This window comes from Solea solea, chromosome 3, assembly GCF_958295425.1.
Source record: "Solea solea chromosome 3, fSolSol10.1, whole genome shotgun sequence".
Taxonomy (NCBI): Eukaryota; Metazoa; Chordata; class Actinopteri; order Pleuronectiformes; family Soleidae; genus Solea; species Solea solea.
Genome location: NC_081136.1, coordinates 28,685,834 through 28,696,622, shown reverse-complemented (window position 1 = coordinate 28,696,622; position 10,789 = coordinate 28,685,834). Strand labels below are relative to the sequence as shown.

Genomic DNA, 10,789 nt, shown 5'->3' with positions numbered 1-10,789 from the left:
GAGGGGAGGTGAGTCTTTCCTAACTCTGCTAACTCAGATCCGGTGTGAACTGACACCAACTGCTTTAGCCTCTTCCTGAATAACCCCATTCCAAGTCATCAACAAAACCATCCAAGATGATGCATAATCTGCCCGCATAATTTCTGCCCTGTCATTTCTTCTGAAAGCGCTATAGATGTCGTTTTTCAGCCATTTTCAGGCATGAACTTGAAATTTGGATCCGCTGATTTTCCATTGTCTGCCATTCACATACGAGGAATGCAGCACAAGATTGTCCAGAATTTCCAGAAGATTTAGGACATTTCCCTGCTGTTTTCTCATGTATCTAAATGCATTTTTTTCTGATATTTAAATGTGACGGGATTTTCATATTTTTTTCTATTTCGCTTGGGTTCACGTTACATGACATGAAAATATGAACTACTATTTTACACGACTGGATAAGAAACAAAGATGCGAACCTGTTTCAAAAAATATTATATTATATTATATTATAATATAATATATTGTATTATATTCTCATAGGCAGCCTTTATGGACAAGGAACATACCCAGTCTTTGTGTGGTCCATTCTTAATCTGTCTCCCAAATGACTCTGAAATCACAATCATAAAACGGATGTTTTCAATAATTTTAATCCTAACCCAGAGATTTTTTCTGTGCAGGGAAAAGTTTTAAAGTTGTTCTGTTTCATTCTTGTTTTGCCTCTAATTTTACCCATGGTGATGGACGATGATGCACTTTGCTCTGAAGAGGTCAGAGGTAAGGACACTGGTGGAGGCTGGACTAAGTATAGCATTACAAAGCCACCCGCCCCCCTCCCCTCAGTCGTGTTAAATACTAAAACCTGAGCATTTCTCACAGATTAATCTCCTGAGACGACTCCAGCCGGGCAGCGAGAGTCACACGCGGCACCACAATGAAAGGTAAGTCACACATGTCAGCAGACTCTCCTACGTTTCTTTGACAAATGTTATTACTCTTACTCACAGCTGACTATGTAAACAGGGGATGTTATGTTGGGATTTATCTATTCATTTAGTGTTTTATGGACCACTTTGTGCCAGTTGAATAAAATCCCTGCCTCCCTTTGAGAGCTGGTAAACACTGGTTGATTCTGTTATAAGAGCATGTTTATAGCTCCTTCTTGAATCTGTAAACATGCAGTGAATTCACTTTTTATTTTTTTTGTTATTGTTCACTGAACACAGAAGTGAACATCCAGGCACATATTACTGAATAGCAAGAGTGATACACGGTACATATGTATAGGACACTCACAGCACCACAGTAACAGCTAAGTCGTTCATGTTTGCAGATCTATAAATAGATGTTTAACGCATTCATTTCTTCTAATTAATTACTGTAACTCACAAGGATTATGTTGCCTGTTTGACCAAAATGACTGCAGTCGACTTTATACATGAAAGACGTTAGAATTTATAAATTTTTTGTGTTTACTGGATTTTTTTTGTGTTTTATCACATTCAAACTTGATGACTAATGAGAACAGGGAAATCAGCTCGAGATCAAACGACCACCTTTTAATAGGTTCACCTTTTCTGTCTTGAATTGTAGGAGATGTTCCTAAAGCTGTGGTCTCCAAGGCGAAGGACCTCCTGCCTCCTTCAGAGGAGAAGATGGAGGAGCGCGGTCAGTGGAGCAACAAGGTGGAGTTTATCCTGTCAGTCGCCGGCTCCATCATCGGCCTGGGCAACATGTGGCGCTTCCCGTACCTCTGCTACAAGAACGGAGGAGGTAATTTGTTAAAAGGGTTTTTTTTTTGTGTCGCTGCTAAATTGGTTGGGCCCTCTCTTCTCCCTCTATAGTGTGGCAGGGTCAGAGGTCAGAGCCTTGTGGGGTCAGACAGCTGTTGTTGCTCCTCGATCACAGCGGCTGTCCGTGCAGAGAGAAGAGGTGGAAATCTGAGCACAGGCAAACATTCTCGGCCACCCAATGGGATGTCAGCACAAAAGACTAGTGTGGTGGCCCAGATATAATGCATGCATATCAAGATAAAAGAGTGCTCACGAATTATAATTCCTTGCAGCAGATGCCGTGCAGTGTGTCACTGAGTCTATCTCGCATATCATTTTCAGTTTAGAGACAGGAAAGACACACGTGTATCAGTATTTTTTGGAACTTCATTTCAGTCCACATGTCAAAGTACTTCTGGTTTTTGCTAACTCGGCGTCCCCGTTGCATTCCTCTGCTCTAGTTTCCACTTAGGTCTGACGACATGCTGTCAGTGTGTGTGTGTGTGTGTGTGTGTGTGTGAGAATGAAAATCTGTTTCTTACTCTAAATCCTTGGCTCTTTCTGAACTCAGGTGCGTTCCTCATCCCCTACATGATCTTCCTGTTCACCTGTGGTGTTCCCGTCTTCTTCCTGGAGACAGCTCTTGGCCAGTACACCAGTCAGGGAGGCATCACCTGCTGGAGGAAAATCAGTCCCTTGTTTGAAGGTAAGGAAAACAAATTTTAAGTCGCACATGTATTAGCGGACACAGATCCAGGAGGGTCCCTGTGCTGGAGTCTCTGTTTGAATAACTGCTAACGGTCAACACACAACCATTAAAATGGAACATGGCAACACAGAGACACAGCACAACCACAAACACATGAAAAACAACCACAAAGAGGTCTTAAACCGCAACAAATCAATGAAAGACGACCACAAAGAGACAAAAACAGCCACAAATCTATGGAAGACAGCCACAGAGAGACAAAAAACAACCACAAATCTATGGAAGACAGCCACAAAGAGACAAAAACAACCACAAATCTATGAAGGACAACCACATATTTGTGAAAGACGGCCATAAAAAGACAAAAACAACCGCATTTTTATGAAAGACAACCAAAAAGAGGCACCAACAACTACATATCTATGAAAAAGGACCACACATCTATGAAGAACAACCACATATTTGTGAAAGACGGCCACAAAGTGACAAAAACAACTGCATTCTTATGAAAGACAACCAAAAAGAGGCACCAACAACTACAAATCTATGAAAAACGACCACACATCTATGAAGAACAACCACATATTTATGAAAGACAACCAAAAAGAGGCACAAACAACTACAAATCTATGAAAACGACCACACATCTATGAAGAACAACCACATATTTATGAAAGACAAGCACAAAGAGACTAAGAACCACACATCCATGAAGAACAACCACAAATCTACGAAAGACAACCACAAATAGACAAAAACAAGGATTGTGAACTGTATGATTCCTGTGTATGATGTAAAAACCATTACCCAATGGTGGACTACTTTTTAAAATCTCACATTTCCTGACTGTTTGAGTTTTGCTTCACATATAAAATGTTCTGCAGGTCTTGGCTATGGGACTCAGGTGATTGTGACACTGTTAAACTTCTACTACATCATCGTTCTGGCCTGGGGGATTTTCTACCTGTCTTTCTCCTTCTCTTGGGACCTGCCCTGGTCGTCCTGCAACAACACGTGGAACACAGGTAACACACGTGTGCATCAAAACGATAACATTTCTTTCCGGGTGTCTTGGATGCAGTTAGGAGTTTCTCCATTTTGTACTTGTTTTTCGTCTTAGAAAACTGTGTGGAGTTCCAGAAGAGAAACACGTCAGGCGACACAGCAGTCTACCTGAACGCCACCTCTCCTGTCCTTGAGTTCTGGGAGTGAGTATTCTGAATGTCCGGCCTCCTTGTAAGTGCTGCGTTAGTGATTATATATCAACTTTTTTTTGTGTCTTGTCGCGTCGGCAGGAGGAGAGCACTGAGAATTTCCCCAGGCATTGATCACATGGGCTCGCTGAATTGGGACTTGGCCTTGTGTCTGTTTATCGCCTGGGTCATGTGCTACTTCTGCATCTGGAAGGGGGTGAAATCCACAGGAAAGGTGGGTGAGAGGTGATTATTGAGAACACAATGTGAAATACCTTTTTTCCAAAAACACAGTTGCAGCCCTCAGGATATTTAGTCTCAAAGCTTTTGTATTACAAAGAAGGACAACTTTTATTTGGCCTAATAGTTTCTCAAACACAGGGGAAGTGATGTTATTGCGGCTGAAAGGCCGAAAACGTTTCTAGTGAGTGATGTAACGCGATCACCTGATACTTTCCAGACAGATAGACGAGAGGAAATGTAAGAGGCGGTCCATTGTCAAAGAAAAACATCTCTTTCCGGTTGCAACTGTGTTCTCAGGGCTTCCATTATATGTAGACCTGTCTCTTAGTCCACTGTTCCAAAATGAGGGGAGGCAAGAAAAAGTTATTTTTCCGGCACATGCACTAATATGACACTTCGATGTTGTGTGCTTATCTGAGCTTGTTTATGCTGTGTATTTTTTTATCATTTTTTTTTAGCAGTTATAACTATGTTTGAGATTGCACCATGTGCTGTGTGTTTAGCCACATTAAAACCGTTCATTTTCTGTTTTTCGGATTTCTATTCTGCTCCATCAAACCCTTAAAAAAAAACAAAAAAAAAAACATGTTGTCATAGAGTAACGTGCACGTAAACATCCTTGTGTGTTGTAAAGTGGGTTTAAATGCAACTCAATGTTTAGATGTCTGAGATTTTGGACACCCCCCCCCCAAAAATGTGTATGATCACTATTGTTTTGCCTAATTAACATCACTTACATGTGTGTAGTCATGGCTATTCTCCAGAGCCAGATCATTAAACTGTAACGATTTTAATATTTATAATATTGATCATTTTTTTTGATCATCTTGGCCTCTGGACTGATGGCAAACTAACTTTTAAATATCATATTAATAATGTGTCCTGACTCGGTTATTTGAACAGAAATCAGTCAATATTCCCACATTCTGAAGTGTTTGAGTGTTTGTTACTTTTCAGGAAAATGTGCTTTATCTTATAATGCAGTTGTAACCTTTATTACATCACTGTAATAAAGGTTGTTTGTATAGTGTGCAGTCCTGTATGAAGTACCTAAAAGGGAAACATGAGTAAAAGTACAAGTAACTTACCAGAAAATGACTAGGGTAGAATTTGAAGTCACTTTTTTTACAATATTACCTAAATAAAAGTCTTAAAGTATTTGACATTTACTGTATTGATTTTATTTACTAGTAATGAGTAACAAAGATAGTTAGAGGAAATGCAGTGGAGTAAAAGTAAAAGTTGCCAGAAATATAAATAACAAAGTAAAGTGCAGATACGTGAATTTTGTACTTAAGTACAGCAAAGAAGTATTTGTACAACACTGTACGTGTGTCTACATAGGTGGTCTATTTCACTGCGACCTTCCCCTATTTGATGCTGATTGTGCTGCTGATCAGAGGAATCACCCTGCCTGGTGCTGGCATCGGCATCCAGTTCTACCTGTACCCCGACCTGGGACGATTGTCCGACCCACAGGTGACGAGATCTCACACTCGCACACACACACACACACACACATGCATCCACATTATAGTGTCCACTGTATCTGTAACATAACTACCTTCAGGTTAATTAGTGCAAACATACACCAATCCAACCTCAAAATCCCACTGAGGGATTTTTGTTGTGTTTTCCTCCCCGTGAGCGAGGGCGCACCAGGTGCAGGTATCCCATGGTTCTCTGCTGGAGAGCCTAGTTTCTGCTGGGTCCATCTGCTCCTCCATGAAAGAGGCAAAGACCTTGGGGGTCACATTCAGGGCCAGGACACCACTGGGACTGTAAACATGAGCTCAACCAGGAAAGAGCTGCAGGCACTCGGCTAACCAGGCTTCTCTCTGTACAAGAGTTTTTGTTCTCTTCTTGTTATTAACATACAACTACATACTACTACAAATACATCACACACACACACACACACACACACACACACACACACACACACACACACACACACACACACACACACATTGAGAACATAATACGGAAACAAATACAAACTTTTAATCCCAAAATATTTAAGGCCCATTACAAATATTCGAGGCATCATTTTCATAGTAATTCTCAAATGGAAAACTGGCTGCCATAACTCTTCCAGAATACTGTTTGTTTTATTAAAAACAATTCATTTCTTAGCAAATATATGATAATTGAAGGTTGTATTTTTGTGTTATCCATGTGAAAATGAGGCATATTGTCATGCTAAAACAAATGTGAAAATGTCTGGGATAAATGTACATTTATTCACTCACAAATCTTCACCTGGGTATTTTCATCCGGCCCCACCCCTGTAACACTGTAGGTTTGTATAATAATAATAATAATAATAATAATAATAATAATAATAATAATAATAATAATAATAATAATAATAATGAGGGACAATGCTATAATTTCTTAAATACATTAATATTTGTATCATCATAGATCTGGTAGTTTCAGTAGTTGTGGAAACTTGGTTCGTTAATCAGTGTTGTGTGAAATTCCAGAGTTCGAACAGTTTGCTATTATGCAGCTGCAGTAGTCAATGATTATTCATGTGAAAACTGAGCACATGAATTCCTTTTTGACCTGTTAAAATGTTTTTTTTTTTTTTCCTGTCAGGTGTGGATGGATGCTGGCACCCAGATTTTCTTCTCCTACGCCATTTGTTTAGGGTCACTGACGGCTCTGGGCAGCTACAACAAATACAACAATAACTGCTACAGGTAGGCGAGGAGCCCCAAAAAACACACACGAGAGAACTTATAACTTGATACAACCTTTGTATATCTGCTCCTGGTCTCTCTCTTCTATCTCTACCTCACCTCCCTCTTGTCCTTTCTCTCCCCCCTTTCTGTCCCCCACCTCTCCTCTGTCTCCCATTTTCCCTTTCGCCCCAACCGGTCGAGCCAGATGGCTGCACATCTTTGAGTCTGGTTCTGTCAGAGATTTCTTCCTGTTTAAAGGGCCTTGAGACAATGTATGTTGTGATTTGGTGCTATAGAAGTACAATTGAATTGAATTAAATCAGAAATTAAAATAGTAAAACACTAAATCTTTTTGAAAGAAAACAAAGAAAAAGGAGAATACAATCAACCAAGACACCTCAAAAGACCGAAGTAAATTGCATAAAAATGAGTGCAATAATAACTATAAAAGTAGGATAAAAGATCAATAAAAGTAAAGTAGGAAATAGAAGTTCAAAACAAATTATTGTTATTTTAATTGTCATAAGTAAGATGATGCTCTGCTGTCAAATCATACTGAAATCATCCCAATCTCCTGTTTTCGGCAGAGACTGCCTCTCGCTGTGCTTCCTGAACAGCGGCACCAGTTTTGTGGCGGGATTCGCCATCTTTTCCATCCTTGGTTTCATGGCGTATGAACAGAATGTTCCCATCTCAGCAGTGGCAGAATCTGGTGAGGCTTGCATCATGGAATAACAAAAAAAAATTAAAAACAATCTCTGTCCTCAGGAGCTGCATTTATTAAGATTCCCTCCTTGTCTCTGTGTAGGTCCTGGTCTTGCCTTCATTGCTTACCCCCGTGCTGTGTCCATGATGCCCTTCTCTCCTCTGTGGGCCGCCCTCTTCTTCATCATGATTGTCTTTCTGGGGCTGGACAGCCAGGTAAAAGTTTGTTTCATGTACTTTTACTTTTTCATAATAACCAGAATCACGTTTACCTGTTTTGTGTCTCTCTCTCTGCCTTCCTTCCCTTCAGTTTGTGTGTGTCGAGAGTCTTGTGACAGCGATCGTCGACATGTACCCTGCTGTGTTCCGCCGCAAAAATCGCAGGGAGCTCTTCCTGTTGGCCGTTAGTCTGGTCTCCTTCCTTATGGGCCTCATCATGTTGACGGAGGTAGGAGGTCACACTCTGGGACCACACACAAAGATAAAACAAAAGATCTGTCAGAATAAACTCATTTTGAACAGAAAAACAAACACATTTTGGAGGAAAGGGGAGAGAATGTTGTTCCTTGTTTATTGCACTTGAAAAAACAACCTCTACCACCGTATGTGTTTTAAAAGGTCCAGTGTGTGAGAATGAGTGACATTAACCCTTTAACTCTTAAATCTTTCTCTCTGTAGGGGGGCATGTATGTCTTCCAGCTCTTTGACTACTATGCAGCCAGTGGCATGTGTCTTCTCTTCATGTCCATCTTTGAGACTGTCTGCATTGCATGGGTCTACGGTAAGCTTTTCTAAAACATGAGAGTGTGATCATGGAGAAATATTTTCCATTTGACGAATGGCGAATTGAATGTTACGGTTTTTGCAGGTGCCGATCGCTTCTATGACAACATCGAGGACATGATTGGCTACCGCCCAGGACCTTACATCAAGTACTGTTGGTTGTTTCTCACCCCTGCCACGTGCATTGTGAGTATCAACAAACCAATCAAGCAGCAATCACGGCTTTCCAAAAATGACACAGACTCTTCCTTACGCTTGTAGAAATAAGAATTAATCACATGCTCACTCTTCACCAATGGCTGTAACATTTGTCTATTTGTTTCTTCAGGGTACTTTCGCCTTCTCCCTCATCAAATACACTCCTCTTAAGTACAACAATGAGTATGTATACCCGTGGTGGGGCTATGCCGTTGGCTGGCTGCTCGCACTCTCCTCCATGGTCTGCATTCCACTCTGGATGGTGTACAAGATCAGCACGACCCAAGGGACATTCCGAGAGGTAATTTTAAATTTAGCTTAGTCTTTTAAAAAAAAGAAAAAATGATCATGATATTAAGAATAGTTTTATTTTAAGTAGCACTCTAACAGCAGAAGGTTACAAAGTGCTCTGACAGACAAAGCAGAAAAAACAGGATACTCGGGTAAAGAATTCCCTGAATCTTGATGGGTAGCGTTCTTGGGGCTGTGTATACAGTTCAGCAGTATCAGTTTACTAGTCATCATATTAGATATTTAATATGTTCTATATGATATGCAATGTAGTGTATACTATATTTAGTATATTTATAAGAAGATATAATAACTTAATTTGTAATTATGTGCAACTGGATAAGGGCATCATAAATACAAAAAGTACAAAGACGATATATACCGTAACCAACGTTACGGAAACAAGACAGCAAAATGGCAAAAATCAGAACATCAAATATAAATAAATGCAAAAGAACAGTAAAAACAAAATCATATTACACAAAGTGAACGAGAAATAAAAGAATATAAAAAAGTAAATAAATATATACAAATATATCTTTTAGTCATCTGATCTAAAGTGAAGGTATATATGTGTGTCGTCTGCAAAACAGTGAAATGGATGACGTGAACAAGCAGGAGTATATTAATAGACATTAAAATTGGGCCTAAAATTTAACCTTGCGGTACACCGCAAGTAATCTGGGCTGTAGAAGATTATTAATCACCTATGGTGACCGTGTAGGTTATTCAGTGTAACATGTCTTGTGTCTTGTCTTTGGTTTGTTACCCTTCTGAACTTTTGATCTTGACTTGAATTGAATTGATCTGCATTGGCTTATTTTTTTATAGCGCATCCAACTGCTCATCACACCATCTGACGATTTGCCCAAAACCAAGAGGGAGCAGGAGAGGTTACTGGCTATCTTTGCTCCAGAGACGGATGCCACTACGTCTAAAAGTGGCTACTCACTTGTCTCAGAGAAAGACTCCAACTTATAATGCTCCGGTGGTGATATGTATGGCAGAGACATGTGGGTTTTGGTTCCATCACTGACTTGCTGAACGTTCAACAAACCTTCACATCATCTACTTTAACTTGTGGAGGACTCAGGAGATAAGAGAGCCACAGTGTCAGGTTTTGCAGAACCTGTGTAGTTTGGATTATATAAAAGTTTTAAAGGGGACAAGGCATTTTTTTCAGGGACTATAGTCATCTGCTCTACTCAAAATGAAATCCATTAATATATGGGCGTAAAATGCTCATGTTTTGTTTTGCCAGAATGCTGTTTTATAAAAGAAAAGTAGTAAAATAGTAGATACAGACACACAAGTGCCAACAAAGATTTTTAAAAAGGTTTCAGTCTGAGTTTTCTGCAAGTGTACAGGTCATGTGTTACCAGTGAAAAGTGGACTACATGTAAATTGAGGTGTCCTTGTTGTGTATCTGGCATCACTTTTTCAGCTACTTCATATTTGTATCATATACTGTTTTATCAATTACCTGTTTTTATTTACGTGAATTAAGATAAAATGTGACATTTTGGTGTGACTAGAGTGGAAAAGAAATACAGAATGCCAGTGAAAATTATAATTACTCTACAACAGTGCAAAAGGTTTAGGACTAACTTGGTACGTACAATGTAGTCACTTTGTAGTAAGTTTATAGCTTGTTTTGTGCTATGTAATGTGAATCTTGTGAGTGCATTTTTAAATAAACATGGTAATTTTAGTGTTGTCTTGAACCATCAAATATCATTTATCTCTGGTGGTAACCAGAAACCCTTGTAAGCATTCATTCTAATTGGCTTGTGTAGGCTCGTTTTAAAGTCAACATTGAGTTGCATCATGGGAAGTAAAGGACAAAGCTAGGATTAAAGATTTGTATTTTACTGCATTTGCTGTACTAAATTTGTATAGAGTTTTGTCTCTATACTTGTCCTGTTAGATCTTAATGCTGCATTTGACACCATCGATTATTATATTCTATTACAGAGACTGGAGCAGACTCTTGGGATCTGTGGTACTGCCCTCTGCTGGTCTAAATACTACCTATCGGATAGATTCCAGTTTGTTCATATTAATAATGCCTCATTGCATATGAAAGTTAATTGTAGAGTTCCACAGGGTTGAGTGCTTGGGCCTATACTCTTTACCTTGTCTATTGCTTCCCTTAAGGAACATTCTTAGGAAGCATACACTTCCATTGTAATGCAGATGGCACATAGCTATATTTATCAA

The 10,789-nt window shown here is 39.5% G+C and overlaps 1 protein-coding gene across 1 annotated transcript; it reads left to right on the top strand.

Moving 5' to 3' along the window:
* Positions 1-858: 858 nt before the first annotated feature.
* LOC131456434 (sodium- and chloride-dependent GABA transporter 2-like) lies at positions 859-10,280 on the top strand. The gene is made up of 15 exons (XM_058624778.1): positions 859-926; positions 1,579-1,758; positions 2,329-2,463; positions 3,351-3,491; positions 3,587-3,674; positions 3,762-3,894; positions 5,247-5,381; positions 6,507-6,610; positions 7,180-7,304; positions 7,401-7,513; positions 7,608-7,745; positions 7,976-8,078; positions 8,166-8,266; positions 8,409-8,579; positions 9,401-10,280. Exons 1-15 carry the CDS (start codon positions 920-922, stop codon positions 9,548-9,550), a joined length of 1,824 nt encoding a protein of 607 aa, XP_058480761.1. The 5' UTR covers positions 859-919; the 3' UTR covers positions 9,551-10,280.
* Positions 10,281-10,789: the final 509 nt, after the last annotated feature.